Source organism: Molossus molossus, unplaced genomic scaffold (genome assembly GCF_014108415.1).
Source record: "Molossus molossus isolate mMolMol1 unplaced genomic scaffold, mMolMol1.p scaffold_m16_p_11, whole genome shotgun sequence".
Lineage (NCBI taxonomy): Eukaryota > Metazoa > Chordata > Mammalia > Chiroptera > Molossidae > Molossus > Molossus molossus.
The window spans coordinates 46658550-46678453 of NW_023425346.1; the positions used below are offsets into that span (position 1 = coordinate 46658550).

The window sequence follows — 19904 nt, forward strand, 5'->3', positions numbered from 1 at the left end:
AATTTCGAACTCCTTAATTTATTATGTAAAATAGTATCTTACATATAAGAAGTTGGCCTATTGTTGAGCATGTCTGTAAAGAGAGACCAGAATATTCATATATTTATTTAATAAATGACGCTAATGCTCCCCATAGAGATTTGTGAAATATTTGATTACAGTAGGACAGCTTCCTTGGGGGAAGAAAACTTCTAAATATCTTGTCTGTTTCTAAGTCCTCAACAGGAAATATTAATGAAAATGGTGAAACTAGAAAAACAAAAGTATATACGATATAGGGATATATATATATCTCCATCCATCCCCATGCTCTTTGGCTACAGAATCCATGTTCCTAACCATTACGCAATGCTTCTCAAACCTATAGATATAGATATAGACATAGATATAGATATAGATATAGATATAGATATAGATATAGATATAGATAGATTAGATATATAGATAGATAGATATAGATAGATATAGATAGATATAGATATATAGATAGATTAGATATATAGATATAGATAGATAGATAGATAGATAGATAGATAGATAGATAGATAGATAGATAGATATGTCATAATATTACTCTCTAAGTATTGGAGCACTGGAAATATGACTGATGCATGACTGGAATACACACCAACTTGTTTTTGTTGCCCAGCATTAATGCCCCCTTATTCTAGTAATAGTACCCCAACTCTGCTTTTGACAAATGTTTCTATACCACCACCACACAACCTGATTGTTTATAGGTTTCAAGTAAGGTTTCCTCCTAATTCCAAGGGTGGAGCATTTAGCTTAGGAAAGCCAATCAAACACAAAACATGAAATTACCCCGGACAGAGTGATGACTGCAGGGATGGAAGGATGGGCATGTGGCCCAACTGGAGTCTACAGGTTTTTCTCTTCGTTCCTCTTGGATTTAAGTCAGGGAGTTGGGAGGCTAGAGCTGCTGTAGCATCTTACTACAATAAGGAATAAATTTCTAGAGAAGCTATCACCATAGAAATCAGAGCCACAGGATACAGCATAACTAAGTGCAGGTAACATCAGTTGAGCTCTTGAATCATCCCAAGCCTAAATCTGGCTGCAGATGGTAAACCTTGAATCAATGAACTCCCTTCTTCCTTCCTTCCTTCCTTCCTTCCTTCCTTCCTTCCTTCCTTCCTTCCTTCTTTCCTTCCTTCCTCTCATCCTTCCTTTATTCCTTGCTCCCTTTCTCTTAGGCCAGTTTGAGTCATTCTTTGTTCTCTTGTAACCAAAAAGAGGCTTGCTATAGTGACTAGAAATTTTTTGGGGGCTGTATCTTTTCCTTGCTCATTTCCAACAAATATATATTTTTAATGAAAATGGTAAAGCTAGAAAATAGGCAAAATATACCAATTTAATCATTATGACTTTTCTGATTATAATTGGTGCTACTGTTTTAGCTTTTTTTTTTCTTGGAAAGGTGTTTGCTTTTAAAACTGAATAAAGTTCACAGATTTTTGGTGTCAGATTCTGAGTTTGAATTCTTCCTGTATGATCTTAGGTGATGTTTCTTAACCTCGGTGTGCTTGTTTTCTTCAGTTTTCAAAGAAGGACTATTCCAAGTGTGTATCTGACAGGGTTGTAGGAAGGATGAAATGAAATAGCGCACATAGACATCTTAGCCCAGTCAGTGACTGGCACATAGTAAAGCCCTCAAATCTTAGCTGTTATTATTAAAAGACTGGCATTTAGGACACTACTGGCTTTTCAGTTTTTTTCTGATTGCTTTTCAGTCATTTAAATCACAGATAAATCAGGTTAATTTTATTTCTAGAGAAAGTTAACTGTTATAACAAAAAGGCCATCTCTCTGTTGAGTTAGCAAAGCAGTTTATTGGATTTCACATACTCTGGAACTGAGCCCAATGTTCAATCACACTGTATATAAGACTTTCATTAATATAATTGCTGTTTTATGCATTTTTACTTTTATCCCTTCATTATTTACTTTCCTCTTACCTTTAATTTGAATTATTTATATTGATTAAATGACTTCTGGCTTAGAGAATAAAAGCACAAACAGAAGCATTATTAGTTAACAGAATTAATAATTGAAATCAGCAAGACCAGTGTTCCATTACTGAAAGCTTTAAGCTGCTTCAATCATAGGTCTATGTGTATCAGGGCTTTCTCTTCACAGTTCCCTCGCCCTCTAGTGGTCGTTATAAGAATGTTATTTTGTAGTCCCCGCACAGGAAACGCCAGTTTTTACTTCAGTTACCAGAATCCTTTTACAGGAAGTTAGGTGTGGTCTTTGAAAGAGAATTAAAAAAAAAAAAAAAAAAATGAAAAAAAGAAAAAAAGCATGATGGAATTTCATCTGCAGTCTTCTTGGTACCAGCTTATCAATCCCAAAATCTGAGTATAAAAGATTCTGCAGGGGTAATGTTTTAATATTCTTATTATGCTTGTTCTCTGTGATGCTTCTATACCTTTACAGTAGAATCCTTGGGGGAATCTGCAGAGGACCACTTTCATTTTGAAACTGCTGGCTGCATGTTTTAGCATGTCTCTTTTATTAGAACACCAGGCATGGCAGTTCTCTCCTTGCATACTCCAGGGAGGAAACTGCCATGCCTGTCTCCAGGCAAAGGAGTCTCTGGGGCCGGGTGAGAAAAATAAAAAATATTTGGAGGCACTGTGATACTGAAGGCAGTCTGCTAGGTGGTGGCTGAAAGGTCCTACCTAGGCTACTTCAAAAAAAAGAAAGATGTGGAGATGGACCAGTAGCTTAGTTATTTTAGATTTCCCTGTTTTATCTGGCATATGCCACAGAAATTATCCAGATATTAATGAATTGTACTCTTAGAAAAGGCACTTTATATAATTACATGGCAATTCTCATTCCTGTAGAGTGGGAGTTAAAATGAATTGACATTTTTCAAAGAAGGAAATATAGATAAATGATTGAATACAGATGACGTTCCGGTGTCGAGATTTGGGTTGTATTATTTTAAAAAGCATAGAAACTCGGGCCATTGATTTAGAGATAGCGTTTGGAGTGATTGGTGAGCTCTGTTGAGTTATATATGTTAATCCAGTAAAATGAAATTAGAATACAGTAAAGCTGCATTTATGTTATTGCAAAGACCAATATAATAAGAGTATGCTTAAAGGATAAACTATCTTCCACTAATTTTTTTCAAGTCCAAAGCTTCTGTGTAGATTTTATGAAATGGGCACTATTAGAGAAAATGGGCTATCACCACAGTATTTTCTAAGGCATTGCAAATGTGTTCATTTAAGAAGCAATTACACTAGCTAACAGCAGGTTGCTAAACCAGGGGGTCTTAGCTCCAGACCTCTGACGTGGGTGACTTCCTGCCCAGTTTGGCAGGAGCTGGATCCCTTCCTGTGCAGCTTCCGAGCAGTTCCAATTGCAACCAGGCATCCTCTGCTCCTTCCTGCTCCCTTGCTTTCACGCAGTACCCACCTATGTCTCCACAGCCTGGCAGTTCAGGATTTCCCGAGCTTCTTACCAGGTGCGTTGATTTTGAATAAGCTCTTAGGAGTGGAAAAGTAGGCCAAAGGGAACACAGGAAAAAATAGAGAGATACATGCAAGATCCCTGCACAACCCAGGACTACAATTTTGGGGGATGATTCATCTCTTGTTTTGGATCTCTGATATATTTTCAGAAAGGATGTTGAAAAAGATGGCTGCCAAATTATTCACACAAGTGAGACAGCAAGCACAGCGCAGTGTCCTTCATTTCTGAGCTCTGAATTGGATATTTTCACTTAAAACATTTTGGGAATGGGAGATGAGATGACCTCATAGCCATCTACTGAATGTGCAAGATAGATCTCCATGCTAGCAAGTGAACGCATGCATGAGAATTCCCTGGAAGCCAAATACAGCATCCTTAGTAAAAATGCTACCCAGATAGCCCGGTTCGTGTATTTTATGTCTAAGTCATGTAATTGTCACAGTCACCTTTTTTCTAATGGCCTTTGCTCTTTCTCTCTCTGTCTGTCTCTTCTCTTGTTTCCATAGCACTTTCTTATGCAAGGAGCTAAACAGTGATTAAAGCAGGATGAAAAGATGGCACAGTCAGTGCTGGTACCGCCAGGACCCGACAGCTTCCGCTTCTTTACCAGGGAATCCCTTGCTGCTATCGAACAACGCATTGCAGAAGAGAAAGCTAAGAGACCCAAACAAGAGCGCAAGGATGAGGATGATGAAAATGGCCCAAAGCCAAACAGTGACTTGGAAGCAGGGAAATCTCTTCCATTTATTTATGGAGACATTCCTCCAGAGATGGTGTCAGAGCCCCTGGAAGATCTGGACCCCTACTATATCAATAAGAAAGTGAGTTCTTAGCCAAGCTGCCTTTACTTCCCCGACTTCCTAATTGGTCTGGGCTATTCCCAGGCGTGTCTGGTAAAGGGTGCTGTGCCTCCTCCTCCCTGTCTCAGGTAGCAGTAGGATGTGGGGTGGGCCTGACCAGGGAATGACCCTACTATCTTAGAAGTGTTTTGGAAGCTGTTATTTGAACCTAATTCTTAGGACAGGCAGAGAACGGAGACACTCGGCAGAATGAGAACTGAGGAAGGGCAAAGTCCATCACCTTACAGTGTGGCGAAGCAAAAAGTAAAAAAAGGAGTCACTTTTTTTTTTTTTTTATCCTCACCCGAGGACATTTTTCCATTTTTTATTCAGATAGAGTAGGAGGGAGAGAGAGGGAGAGGGAGAGAGAAACATCGACGTTTAAGGGACACATCGAGTGGTTGTCACCCGTACGACCCATCCAGGGCCGGGGACAAACTGCAACCAAGGTACATGCCCTTAGCGGGAACCAAACCCGGGTCTCTCTGGACCGCAGGCCAAAGCTCTAACCGCTGAGCCAAACCGGCCAGGGCTGGAGTCACTTTTTTATATTTAAGTTTAATACAGGGTGGGCAAAACTAGGTTTACAGTTGTTAATATGAAAAATAATACAATAATTAATACAAAATGATACAAGAATAAAGTCTGTGTTTTGTGTACTAACAACTGGAAACCTGCTCTTGCCCGCCCTGCATTTCCAGGAGGGACGCCTCAATGCCTCTTCACGGCGTCAAGTTCTTTATAAGGTACTTGGATTTTCAGCAGGTTTATACCTTCATCCCATAGACTTTGCCCTTCCCATGGCTCTCTCCAGAAGAAATAATAGCAGGTGAATTGCAAGTGCCCCAATAAGAGTTTGATCCCAAAACACAGGTGGAAAACCCAGAAGTTCTTGTGACATTACTTTTAGCTGAAGAAGTAATCACACCTTCATTTTATGTTTTTCATAAATGATGATTACAGTTTAAAAATACTGGTATCAAAACTTGGTGAAGATGCTAAGAATTTCTTTTTCTTTTTCTTCTTTTTTTTCTTTTAATCCTCACCTGAGGACTTTTTTGTTCAGATTGAGTGGGGTGGGGGGAGAGAGAGAGAGAGAGAGAGAAACATCGATGTGAAAGGGACACATCGAGTGGCTGCCACCAGCACGACCCAAGCAGGACCGGGGACAAACTGCAACCAAGATACATGCCCCTTAGCAGGAACAAACCCAGGTCTCTTGGGACCGCAGGCCGACACTTTAACCGCTGAGCCAAACTGGCCAGGGCGTCTTTTTATTTTTTTTCTTTATTGATTTTAGAGAGAGAGGAAGGGAGAGGGAGAGATAGAAACATCGATGAGAGAGAACATCAATTGGCCGCCTCCTGCATGCCCCCAACTGGGGATCTGGCCCACAACCTGGGTAAGTGTCCTAACAGGGAATCAAACTGGTGACCACTTGGTGCATGGGTTGATGCTCAACCACTGAGCCACACCGGGCAGACGATGCTAAGAATTTTTGTCATTGACTACACATTTTTTTTTTATTTTCTTCTTTAAATCCTCATATCATTTACCAAATTTATGAGAATTTACAGTGCTCAGAAAGAAAAAACACATCATGGTGTCATATGTTGGCAATCAGTATGTTACTACATTATTTTATAACACTATAAATAATAGTTTTGCCTTTCTCTTAAAATGTCCTTGATGCATATTCTAAATCTTGTTTTACGTGTTGTGTGTTTTCTCTTTCAGACGTTTATAGTATTGAACAAAGGGAAAGCAATCTCTCGGTTCAGTGCCACCTCCGCCCTGTACATTTTAACTCCCTTCAATCCTATTAGAAAAGTAGCTATTAAGATTTTGGTACATTCATATCCTTTTTCCAAATAGCCACTGAATGTGATTTTGCTCTTTGAATGATTGAGCTGGGAATTTCTTTTTAGATATATGTGGCTGGTTGGCAATGTTATATGATCTTTCTTTTTCTTTCCTCTAACTCAACAGTGGGCATATTACAAAACAGGATCATAGGTAGGTGACACGGTTTTCCCCATCTTCTAAGTATTTCTCCTCTTCTTGACCCACGACTACTTCTCTCCTCTGCTTCCTATGAATTGCTTGCTACATCCGAGCCTTCATTCATTTTGACCATATAAACAAGTTCTCCTATTTACAGTCTTTCTCTTCAAACTTTACATTGGTATGTAATGAGTAAACTTTATGAGCTAATTTTCTTTACTGCTTCTACTTCTGAAAAATGTAGACATAATCTGAATTACACAATGTTGTTTCTTTTTTGTTATGAATTTTACTACCTTCTGTTTCTCACTTTAGCATTTGAAAGCTTTGAATTGGTAATTGTTTACAGTTGTGACTGTGTACACACTAGCCTTTCAAATATTTTTCCAAATTCTATTCCCAACTGGATTCCCATTGACTTTCTTTTTTTTTCTTAATGTTCTTTTTTAATTGATTTTTTTAGAGAGAGAGGAAAGGATAGACTCATGAATATTTATTTTGATTCTTTGAGTTATAATCTAATACTGTCATTAATTCTTATTGTTAAAATATGTTTTTTATTGATTTTTTTCTAGAGAGAGAGAAGCATTGATATGAGAAATATTAATCAGCTGCCTCCTGCACGCCCCCTACTGGAGATCTATCCTGCAACCCGGGCATGTGCCCTGACCGGGAATCGAACCAGGACCTCTCAGTCCATGGGACAACACCCAATCCTCTGAGCCACACTGACTGGGCTTCCCACTGATTTTCTATTTTCCTTCCTTCCTTCCTTCCTTCCTTCCTTCCTTCCTTCCTTCCTTCCTTCCTTCCTTCCTTCCTTCCTTCCTTCCTCTGTTCCCTTTTTTTTTTTTTGGTCGGTCCCGTGTTCTTATATTCTATTCACATCACAGGTCCTGCTATGATTATGTCTCTCCAAATGCTTAATGCCTGTCTACTCATTTATATTCTCATTTTATTCTTCATTCTCCTTATTGGATTTCTACTATTTCCTAGAAATGGGATTGATGACACCTTAGCGGGAAATGGTAATTTGAGTCCCTCCTGGAAGTTACGCAGAGTAGCTGTGAATGAGAGGTTTATTCCAGGTAGCAGCCAGTGGTCTGCCTGACAGCCAGCCCTGGAAAACCCAAGGAAGCAAAGGTTTGGAAGACCAGGGCAGTGCCAGGCAGGCCCTTACAGGAAGGACACAGAAGCCTTGGGATGAGGACTGATATGCACCAGAATCCAGAGGTAAGGTTCCTGAAGAGGAAACTAAAATTTAAGTAAAGCCTCAGGCAGGACAACTTTTAATGTTGTATCTTCTTTGGAAGAGTCTTGACTGGGATTCCACGACAGGGTCAGCCCAGGACCTAGCTGTAAGGCTTACAGTATAAAAAGCTTACTGCCCCTAGCAGGTCCAGATAATATTTGAATTAGATAAAGTGCAGAATTCAGGAGATGGGATGAGCTTGGTACCAGGGAATTTGTTTCACTGCTGGATGGAAAGGCTATTAATTATGTCCCCAGATTTGCCCAGCATTGGGGTAAAAGATTTCTTCAGAAGCATGGCATTCTGAAATTCGATCTCCTTTTAACCTCCAGTTCATTCCTCTCATTCTCCCTCAAAGTTTGCATAGACATCAACATATTTTCATTTGCTATTTGTTTTATGTTTTAAGATTTAATCACTTTTTTTCTGAATTATGTAAAGCAGTATGTTTTCTTATTGTTTTTCAAGTAAGAGATTCAAGTTGTGTAGGGAGAAAAAAATGACTTTGACTTAGCATTAGGAATGAATAATCACGTTGAGGTTTAAATTGAGGTCTCCTGAACTATAAATTATGCTCTATTATTATTTTTCAAGTATTTATAATCAATGCACTGAATAAATCTCTCATTAATTAGTTATTATATTTTTAAAATAATTGTATACCCCTCATGCCAACATTATTTCTACATGTAATTATGTGCAAATGCAGACTCAGTCTAATTATTTGTTCAGAGAAGACACTGGTAGAGTATGTATTGAATAAATAAGTGACTAATGAATCACAGGTTAGAGAATCAGATGCAAAACAAGTGACAAATGGAAGGTTTAACTAGGTCAGAAAAATCTGTTTTGTCCTGAATCTGAATGATGAGATGGAATTAAGAAAGCCTTATGTTAAAGAAAAAGGCAGCTTTTGTTTTAAAATTTTGTGTGGAGGTCTTTGAGAATTTCATGAAAGCTATAACCTCCACTCTAAAAAAATCTTCGGAGGTTTTTTTGAATTTTAATTTATGAACCTCCAGAAAGGGACCTTTCCAGGGGTAGAGGAGAAGTGCAGTTTCAGAACTTGCAGCCAGAGAATCCGTCCCGTGAGGACATAATTTATGATAGGGACTTTCTAGGAATTAAGGTCCAACTTGGATTTGAGGGTTTGTACTTGCTTGCAAAGAAAACCTCCCAGAGACAAAGTTATTAGAAGGCCTGCAGCGATACACGTTGAAATGTGAAGGCAGCCAGGTAGATCTATTAAGATTTTCCAAATGGTTGACTCTCCTAGAAACCTACAAATTGGCTGGTAGCCACAAATTTCTTCCAACGTAGAAAAAGTAGATATTTAAAATCTCTAGTTGCCTGAATTAATATATTATATTTGAGATGATCTCACGTTGGAATAGAGACATAAGAAAAGAAAAATCAGAAGAATTTATCTAAGAGAGATAAATTCTTCAGTCTTTTTGTAATAGTGGTGCACTTGATAAAAGAGCCTGGTAAACTATGATATATATAACACTGTACAGTTTGCAAGAGATTTTCCCAATGATTTTCTTTATTTCTCACAATGCAAACTTTAAGCTCAAATCTTAGTTTTCTGAGTTCAGGCACAATGCCCTTTGCTGTAAATTAAAAATGCTTCAGGACATTCACAGTGGGTTTAGGCACAGTTAAGAGATCATCATGTATTCATCATCATTAGTTTAAAAACCAGAAAATGGCCATTCAAAATAAAGAAATGTGTATTTTAAACCTAGACTGATACCTTTATTTAAATTCCAACTTGTTTCATAAAGAGCTGTTATCTTCATTAGAAGCTGATGCATATCAAATTAGCTTTGTTTCTTGATTTTGGCAGACTAAGTAATTCCTACTGTATTTTTGGCAGAGTATATTTTGAAAACTGAAAATGCTTTTGATGTATCTTGTTTTGACAGTTAATAAAATTTGGTTATAATTTTTTAGATAGTAAACAAGTTAAAAATAATCTATATTCCTTAAATTTTCAGAGTTTTAAATATTTTATGTCAGTTTTTATAATTTTAACTTAATATGCACACTTTTTAAATGTTATATTCATTACTCATTTATATGTTGATTTTCAAATATTTGTTGAGTACCTACCATGTGGCAGATGTTCCTCTAGTCTTCGGGGTGCAACATTGAACAAAACAAATTCTGCTCTCGTAGTTGCGTTAAAGTATATGTGTGTATTTGAGAGGAGAAAGCTAATAAAAAATAAATCATATGTCAGCTTAGTGACAAGTGCTATTAAGAAAAATAAAGCAGTATAAAAAGAAAAGAGTGGCAAGGTACTTTTTAGATTATACGGTCAGGGAGGTCCTCATTTGAACAAAGATTCAAAGGACATTTGGGGGGAAATAAATGTAAGGGGAATAGTAAATATGAGGACAAAGATGAAGGTGGAGGTGAAACTGGGGTGTTCGAGAATCAGCAGGGAGCCCACGTGACAGCAGCAGAGTTGGAAAGACCAGGACTAGGAGGAGACAAGGTCAGTAATGGTGGAAGCCAGGGGCTGAAGTTGTAGTACATGTTGAAGACACCCAGTTTACTTCTAATGAGATGGGAAGAGATGACTGACGCATAGGTTTTCAGCAGAAGAAAATGTCATAATCTGACTTGCATTTTGCAGAGAGCTCCCCATCTGCTTAATGGAGTATAAGTTGCATGGGGGGAAAGTGTAGAAGTAAAAAGATAGATTGGGGGCCTACTGCCATTGTGAAGTCCAGGGATGCTGGTGGCTTAGACTATGGGAGAAATAATGAGGTGGCAAAATGTCATCAGATTTAGATGTATTTTGCAGAAGAGCTGACAGGTTTTACTGAGCATTTGGATGTAGAATATGAGGAAATGAGCAGTTAAGGATGAGTCCAAGTATTTAGTCTAGTCAAGAAAATTAAAAAATGTAGTTTCTGTTGATTGAGCTTGGGATGACTTCTGGTGGATTAATAATGATGAGTAAAATCCAGAGTTCTGATTTGAACATGTTATTTTTGAGATGCCAATTAGACATTCAGTGGACGAGTCTGGAGTTCAAGAAAGAATTGAGCTGGAGATAGAACTTGGTGAGATGTCAGTATATGGATGCTATTTAAAAGCCATAACAAATAAACTCCAAATCACACAACTAATGCAGAGCTGCCTATCATTTAAACCAGGAAAAAAAATGAAAAACAGCTTTTTGGTTCAGGAAACCTGGATTCAAACCCCACCTCTGAGATTTATTTATTAGTTATTTGACCTTGGGCCAAGTCAAGTAGCTAATAAATAAATTTTGAATCTCAGTTTCCCATCTATAAAATTGTAATTATAATTTATACAGCAATAATAATTAAATGAATGAGAAGTCCCTAGCACCAAGACTAGCAATTAGTAAATACTAGATAAATGGTAGGTATGACAACTATTGTTAAGATTAGCAAAGGAGAACTCTTATATTGCTTAAGGAATTCCACAGAGAATTCTATACAAATCACTACTGTCTTGAGGCTTGACTTTGTAAACAAAATGTTTATATAGCACCAGAGTTTGGAGCTGTTAATGACCAACACACAATATGGTTAGTCCCATCTTTCTCATTTTGTAGATGAGTTCATTGAGTTTCTAAGGCTACATTTTATATCAGTGGCAGAACTAAAACATCAGACCAGGTCTTCTGATTATTAGCCTCTGCTTTTTTCATCCAACAAAAGAAAACCAATTTCTAAACACTTGGGAATAATGTATGGGGGCACATTATCAACACCTCTGTCTCCATAAATATCGAAGGTTATTTTCATTGGCTCTAATTTGTATTTCATTACATTCAAAGTGAGCTTTTTAGCTCATCCTCAAATTATATAGTATCTATGTAAAAATTTAGAACATCATGGTTTTCCATGCAAAGAACTATATAGGTCTGTAGGAAAGGAAGGAGAACAACTTATATCTATTTCTCCTGCTTTAAATGCTCAAAAGTTATCACATTATTACATATTTAGAAGATTGTTAATAAAAAATGAAAAATTCAAGAGTCAACAATATATATATGACGTTGAGTCAATATTTCTGCTTGCCCAGAATTATGTATCAGTATGTAGAAAGACCTATCCTACTCTGCTTTGAATTTTTCATTTCTATGTTCAAAAAAAATGCTAACATAAAACTCTTCTTCCTCTAGTTATTTTTTAAGTTAAAAATTCCCCTGAAACTTCTCTGGATATCATATGTCATTACAAAGTCTCTGAACAGAAGCACAAACGATGTCTTTGCCTTCCTTAAGAATGACAAAGAAATACCCTACATTTTATATTCAATAAACAAATGGTTAATGGTAATAAAAATAACCGTATCCTCTAAGAAAACTAGTGATACTTTTATGTCCATTTCTATAAGAAAACTGAACATGAAAGAACTAAAGAACTTGCTGAAGCCCGCGTGGCAGGAAAAGATGCTGCTGCACAGTTCATTGCTTCAGAGCTCAGGATGCTTCGCCTGCCTGAGAGGAGGGAGGAGTGGGCATGCCAGCACTCCACTACCCAGGCTCCACACCAAAGCCATAGAGACCTTTTCCAGTATAAACTTGAGGAAGTCTCCTCTCATCAGATGCACACAAGAAATATTTTTGATTTCCAACTGACAGGTTAATATCAAACAGAATGTCACATGTTTTTATTAATATTAAAGAAATTAATATACTGAAAAGATTATTCTTTTTTTGATATTATATAGGGTTAGTCTGCCTCTATGTTGATAGGAAGAGGCCATTAGAGTAGGAGGTATTGAAAACTTCCCCCATTGAAACAGGAAGGAGAAAGGATATGTCCCAAAACAGAGAGGTTTGTCACTTTGGGGGTGAAAAGTAGAGATATGGCAGACTGATATTATCTCTTCTCTCAGTGAAGTAGGAAATAAGTCCTCAGCTTGAGGTAGGAGAGAAGAAAGAAGAAGATTGGGGGTTGGAGGAGAGTGGAGAATATTTGAAATGATCTTTGAGAGAGTAAGACATGGAGCTAAGGAGAGAAATGGAGGATGGTGTTGGGGACCCTTGAGGTTGGGGACCATGCATTCAGAGCAGTGCTGATCTGCCAAGGGGAATTTTATATACTAATAGCAAATCATCTTTAATTTTATCTCACTTTTTTTGTTGGATTTCAGCAATAAGGGAAAAATATGTTTCTTTGAAATGGTGTTTCTCTGTGTTCTCTAGGTTGCAGTGCCCTCACGTGGCTGATTCACGCCATTCACTTATGATTGTTTTCAGGTGGATGCCATTGGACCAGCTGAGAATTAAGCATGTGCCATATATCGCTACTAGTAAAAACAAAAAATTAATTATTGCTTTGACTAAAGCCTATTGTATATGCCAAGAAACTTCTTTTATAGTTTAATGCCACATTGGCTACTCCCTGTCCTATTTTGCCACACTTAAAATCACGTTGACATTTTGTTATATGCAAGTAATGTGAAAATGTATATTAAAATAAAGAGCAAGAAGGGTTATGAGTAGCATCTCTTCTCTGGGAATTTTAAAATTGTGTCTAAATTTGCATTGATAAAGGTTGTTTTGCATAATTGCGATGGAATCCTTGTGCTTTTTATTAAATATCAGAAAAAGTCACTTCATTATCTGACTACCAAATATTTTCTTAAAAAATGTTGTTATTTTTCAGAAAAGTGAAGGACATTGGTTATGTCCACAAAGCAAAGTGGATTAGAGTGAAACAAACGGCATTTTTTATGAGTAATTGTCTCTAGGACTCAAGAAGTTAGGAAAGCAATTTATTGAGCATCTACTATATACCAGACAAATTAAGTGTAATAGCTTTAAAATATTTTCAATAATTTGATCCTCACAGAGATCCTGTAAAATAGTTATTTTTTTCTTATTTTCATGATGAAGTAAAGCAAGGCTTAAAAAATTAACCAGTAATCTGGCCACAGTTACAAATCCAAGAAATACCAACACTAATATCAGACATTTTCTCTTACTATTCAGAATTTTATGAGCAATTACCATATACTCCACTTAGAAAGGATCTCATTAAAGACAATCCACCAGGGTGACCCTTAGAATGGAGATTCAATGCACTTAATTAATCACTTGAATTCTGCTGCATTTTCTTCATAATTTACATACATGCCGTACTTGCAGTTGTGGTTGAGTGAGTTGAGTCTTTCATTTCAGAAAGTTAAATTGATAAATTATTTACTAACAAGCCCATTGCTTTGCATTTAATCTTTCTATTTACTAAAAGGCACCAAGGTAGCCTCGAAATAGTTGATAACTTGGCTCGACATGGTCTACCTATGGGGTTGAATGACGGAATAGAAACAACAAACTCAATAATAAAAGTATAAGGTCAGAAAAGTTCTAAACTTCATGGTGACAAAAGACATGGAGTACATGAAAGTAAGATTTTCCATTGAACTTTGTCTTCCTTGACGATATTCTACTTTATTCAATGTGCTCATTATGTGCACCATTCTTACAAACTGTGTATTTATGACAATGAGTAATCCTCCAGACTGGACAAAGAATGTGGAGTAAGTAGAAAACTAAAATTTTTTCAATATTCTCATCCCTTTGTACTTCAAATTGTGCTTTTAAAAGCTTGAGACTTTAGTTTCTTTAACAAATCATACTAGCTTCTCCAGACCAGACAAGTTAGATAATAATTCAAGTTTATTTCAAGCACTAATTTCCTCTAGGACAAAGCTTGCAGTGATGGTTCATTCAGTAGCTCAAATTATTGCATTGGTTTGACAGCCAATATCTCTAGCTCTTTATCTTTCTTGTGAGTCTCACACTCTTTTGAAAATCAGTGATTACTAATATCCAGTGATAAAAATTATACATAGTTTGCATATTCCTTTTCTAATGGCTATTACCTTTCTATGTTTTATTAGTATATACTTTGTGTATCTTTTTTAAATATATTTTTTATTGATTTTAGAGAGAAAGGAACAGAGAGAGGGAGAGAGAGAGAGAAATATCAATGAGTGAGAACATCGATTGGCCACCTCCTGCATGCCCTCAACTGGGGTTCAGGCCCTGGGCATATGCTTTGACTGGGAAATGAACTGGCAACCTCTTGGTGCATGGGTTGATGCTCAACCAGTGAGCCACACCGGTTGGGCTATTTCATGTATCTTAATACTGAATATTTTATTGAACACCAATGCTGCATTAATTTTTTGGATTAATACCTATTGCTTCAATCAGACCAAAAGTCAGTGTATTTTAGATAATATCTTCATATAGAACCATGTTATTTGAACCTTCAAATTGAAGTAGCATATACAGTACTCATTTAGTTAGAGTCAAAGAGAATGTCTTTCAAAATGTAATGTTTCTTTTTGCCTTAAACCCTACTTACACTCAACATTGTAGGAGATGGATATAGACTCATACAGAAGCCTCTAATTTTTGTTGTTTTAAGTATCTTTTAAGAGACGTACATGTAAACTACCTACTAGATCTTTAATATGGGCTTGGCTATTTTTTCTCAGGTATACCTTTACAGGAATTTATACTTTTGAATCACTTATAAAAATACTTGCAAGGGGCTTTTGTTTAGAAGATTTCACATTTCTACGAGACCCATGGAATTGGTTGGATTTCACAGTCATTACTTTTGCGTAAGTATTTTAATACGTTTTCCATCCTGGAAGAGTAAATCATTGGTGGGAGCCTACACTGTATTTCTCCTTGGTGGCTTCCCTTGACAGATCAAGCATTTTTCATAGTTATCATATGAATTTAAAATATTTTTCTTCCAATTAAATTATGTACTTTGAAAAAATTAGGAACAATCATGATAATTTACATGGCTTTGGTGTCCGTTAACGCTGTAAAATAATAGTTTCCCAAATAACAGAGATTATGATAGTTAACAATGCCATTTTTCTCTTAATTGGGAAATCTGTTGGCAACACTCATTGAAGTTAAAAAGGTCTTGATGCAAGACCAACATAGACTTAGATTTTCCTAAATTCTGAATAACTCTGATTTAATTCTACAGGTATATAACAGAATTTGTAAACCTAGGCAATGTTTCAGCTCTTCGAACTTTCAGAGTCTTGAGAGCTTTGAAAACTATTTCTGTAATTCCAGGTAAGAAGAAACTGGTATAAGGTGGTAGGCCCCTTATATCTCCAACTGTTTTTTGTGTTTTGTCATTGTGTTTGTGTGTGAACTCCCTATTGCAGATATGTGACAGAGTTTGTGGACCTGGGCAATGTCTCAGCGTTGAGAACATTCAGAGTTCTCCGAGCACTGAAAACTATTTCAGTCATTCCAGGTGAGAGCCGGGTTAAACACCGAGGCTGAGTTTAACTGCATTGGTGCTACAATCACAGCTTTTGTGCATAATCCTTATTGCTTGTGACCTATTGCAAATAAATATATAAAAAAGCAAGAATCTGTACAACATATGTTGGATGTACTTGATTCTTTGCTTTTACTAGTTTCTTTCTTTAAAACCATTCTAAATCAGCCTTTGAGTTTAACAAGTGTTTGCATGAGGCATTTGCAGTAACAGGCTACATGATCTGCATCCTATAACATCAAGCTTTCCGCATAGAAGCTAAATACGAGACGTCCAAACTGATGCAAATTGGACCCTTGAGGTAGAAAACTGGTAATTTTCTTACCTGCAGATAAATGAAAGAGCAACGGGTAGCATGAGTGCTGCATGAGGCTCAGTTTTCAGATGTCTTCCCTTTTTAACCCATACTCAAGCTTGTAGAATTTGCAAACATATAACTTCATAATTCAGTGACTTAAAGATTTAGTGCTACTGTATTCATAGAGACTTTTCTAAAATCACTAAGAGGTAAGGGAGTAAGACATCTGCAAATAAAAGCAAAATATTTACACAAGGTTGATGTGTAAGCATGAAAAACAAAATCATTTTGTTTTATTTATTTATTTTTTGTTCCAAGGAGTGTTTGGAAATACACTTTGGTTCATTTCCATTCAGTTTTCTAATGAACATAAAAATTCCGCTTTCATTCATTTTCACCAGCTAGCAGGCTTTTCATGAAAATGTTATTCAATCACAAACATTAAACTAATATTCTTGGCATTCTGCATGACATCTTTATTTTCCAGGACAAGCTCATGATGTTTTTGTCAATAAATTAGCCATTAAATAGTATATTTAAATTTCTCCCTCTGATTTTATTTGTAGGCCTGAAGACCATTGTGGGGGCCCTGATCCAGTCTGTGAAGAAGCTGTCAGATGTCATGATCCTGACTGTGTTCTGTCTGAGTGTGTTTGCTCTAATAGGACTACAGTTGTTCATGGGCAACCTGCGGAATAAATGTTTGCAATGGCCCCCAGATAATTCTTCCTTTGAAATAAACATCACTTCCTTCTTTAATAACTCATTGGATGGGAACGGTACCACTTTCAACAGGACAGTGAGCATGTTTAACTGGGATGACTATATTGAGGATGAAAGTAAGATACACCCTTTTAACCATTACGTTGGTTAGTCCTTTAAATGTTAAAAAAAATACACATAAGTAGAAATTGTCTCATTTTTTGTGTGAACCAAATGTCTTAAACCAATTTAAGATAAATTAATATATGTGATACAGAAATTAAATAATATTTTTTTCTTATCTGTCAATCAGCATGATAAAACTTATCATTTGAACATGTGTTATCTTTTCCAAAATCAGTGTTGAAAGCAATGCCACATTAAATTGTATTTATTCGGTAGGCACTGATCAGGAGTTTTCAGTCATCTTAAATAAATCAGTAGTTTGAACTATTCAGAATATTATGCTGAAATGTATCGTTAAGAAGACTGGGGAAAAATAACTTGGCCTTATTTGATTGATGCAATATATGGATTGAGGGCATATGATCTGGAAGTAGAGAAACCATTCACCAAGGTGAAATTAGAATTTGTGTACTCATCAGAATGGTAGGCATTGCTCTTTGACGATAGGAAAGTGTAAACTCAAAACCTACCTCTATGATATTCGTTTCAATGTATTCCTTTAGTGTCAGTCATTGTTTTAGGTTTGTTGAGCAGTATAGTTTGATTTTATTCATAGGGATGGACATCAAGATAAATTTATAATTCCATATACTTCACTATAATTTCTTACCATTGAAACCAGCCCCTCCATCATTTGTATATCCCAGTCCCATCCTCTCCATGTGCAATTAGCTAACTAACTTCCACTGATCCTTTGATTATCGATATTCTACTGGCACACTTATTCTGTGCCATCCTTCATGGTTTTAGAACTATATGGATTTTTATCCCTTTTCATATTATATAAATATTTTAAGAGTTAGTATTCCTCTGAAGAATACTTATGAAAATTTATACTGGGAAGATTAAGAGTCATTGGATGAATGAATAAATAAATTATTTTATTATATACAAGGTTTTTCCATTTATTAATATAATAATAACACAATGATCTTTGCATATAAATATTTTCTCTATTTCTCTTTCCTTCAGATGAATTTTCATTAATAGAATATTTTTGGGTCAAGAGTATGATCAGGTTAAGGCTATGTATATGTAGACAGTGTCAAATTGCTCTCCAGAGAGATCAGCCCACTCATTAATACTGCTATTATTATATTTTAAAATCTTTTGGTAGAAGGAAAAATGCATCTTCTTATTCCTAATTATTAATGTAGTAAAATTTTAAAGGTTTGTGTATTAGTATCATTAGAAAGTTATATATTTTAGATAATGTGAATTATTTCTTGATATTTTTACCCATTCTGTCAGGTGATAATATATTTAGGGAATTCATCTGAACTCTTTAATTTATCAACCATATTAATGCTTTTTTGCAACTATAATCTCCAGCTTGTTTTACACCTTATTACTTGTTTTTGATACCTAAGTGATTTTGATTTTTTGACAACGGTGTCATTAAATATTTTTCTATGTTTAAGTTTAGAAAAAAATTTTTGATTTGGAGATAATAAAAAATATTCACCCAGATATTCTACATATAAAGCAGCTACCTATATGTTCTACATTTAAACACTATATATATATATATATATATATATATACACACTTTATGTCATATTGATGGACTTGTTTTTAAATTAAATTTTTTTTTTAATCTAGAATTATTTTTTTATATATGTTGTAAGGTAAGGATTAACATTTTTTTTTTTCCAAAACCATGACCCAGATTTCCCCGCATAATAGATTAAGATACTTCTTGAATATAGACTTTAAGTATTCTGAAAAACAATCATAATAACTTTTGAGGGGGCATTTGTCGGTTTTTTTTTAATGTGTGTATTTCTATGTAAATATTTACATGCATATGTTTATGTATGTGTATGTTTCTTGAGATCATCTTTGCAATATATTAAAGTTATATGTAAGGTATTCCATAAGAATAAGAACTAGATGTAATTAGAAAATATGTATCTCCAGAGAAACAAGTTTATTTGAAAGATAGGAATCAAGCCAAACCCCAAAATAAAACACTGATTTATAGCATCAGAGAAAGAGCAAATACCTAAAAGAGCAAATACCTAGCATCATAGAAAGAACAAATACCTAAGCCCACTTTTCAAAGGAAATTAAGTTAAAATGGGTGGGAGAAAAATGTCTGAATGTATTTGAAGTCCAGGCAAAAAGTACTTGTAAAGTGAAATTTTATTTTCACAGAAGCAATTAGAACCAACAAGGCTTACCTCTCTCTCTCTCTCTCTCTCTCTCTCTCTCTCTCTCTCTAAGAACACAGTCTTAATTTGGCAGCTCTTTTTGAAGTATCTCAAGCAATTTGAGTTTATATTTATAGTAAATGCTGACATGAGAATGTTATAATAGTCATTCTCTGCAAAATTTTTTAAAACAGATTTTCTAAACATTTGTTTAATTTAAAATATTATATTTTGATATGTTTTTAGTATTTAGTTATTATTAAAATATTTTTATTTAGCCATATACATGTTCATTATTTTATACATTTTATTACTGTTGAAAAATTATAAGCTGTATTATCTAGACATGAGAGCTGAAGTGTTTTGAGGGCTTTTTAATAATTATTTTTATTCCTCTTTAAATAGGTCACTTTTATTTTTTGGAAGGGCAGAATGATGCTCTGCTTTGTGGCAACAGCTCAGATGCAGGGTAAGTGATATTTCATATGAGTTTCAGTCCACACTGCTCCATCAGCCTCAATAACCTGCCACCTCCCATCCACCTGGCCCCCCTGTTCACTCGTCATTCAAAGGCCTGCATAAATTCACGTCACACTCACTCTCCAAATAGCTGGGAGAGGTGTGGATTCTCACTTCTTTCAC

At 35.7% G+C, this 19904-nt stretch overlaps 1 protein-coding gene across 13 annotated transcripts in view; it reads left to right on the plus strand.

The window, feature by feature from the left end:
* The first annotated feature begins 4049 nt into the window (after positions 1-4049).
* Positions 4050-19904, plus strand: part of LOC118625450 (sodium channel protein type 2 subunit alpha) — a 77027-nt gene continuing 61172 nt past the window's right edge. For 7 of the 13 annotated variants that reach the window (XM_036254464.1, XM_036254470.1, XM_036254463.1 and 4 more), the window contains exons 1-7: positions 4062-4328; positions 6084-6202; positions 14050-14139; positions 15106-15234; positions 15805-15896; positions 16788-17060; positions 19668-19731. In XM_036254464.1, coding sequence (XP_036110357.1) covers positions 4062-4328; positions 6084-6202; positions 14050-14139; positions 15106-15234; positions 15805-15896; positions 16788-17060; positions 19668-19731 — 1034 coding nt within the window. Of the gene's footprint in view, positions 4329-6083; positions 6203-14049; positions 14140-15105; positions 15235-15617; positions 15710-15804; positions 15897-16787; positions 17061-19667; positions 19732-19904 lie in introns of all 13 variants that reach the window. The other 6 variants (XM_036254467.1, XM_036254474.1, XM_036254466.1 and 3 more) reach the window with 3 other exon arrangements.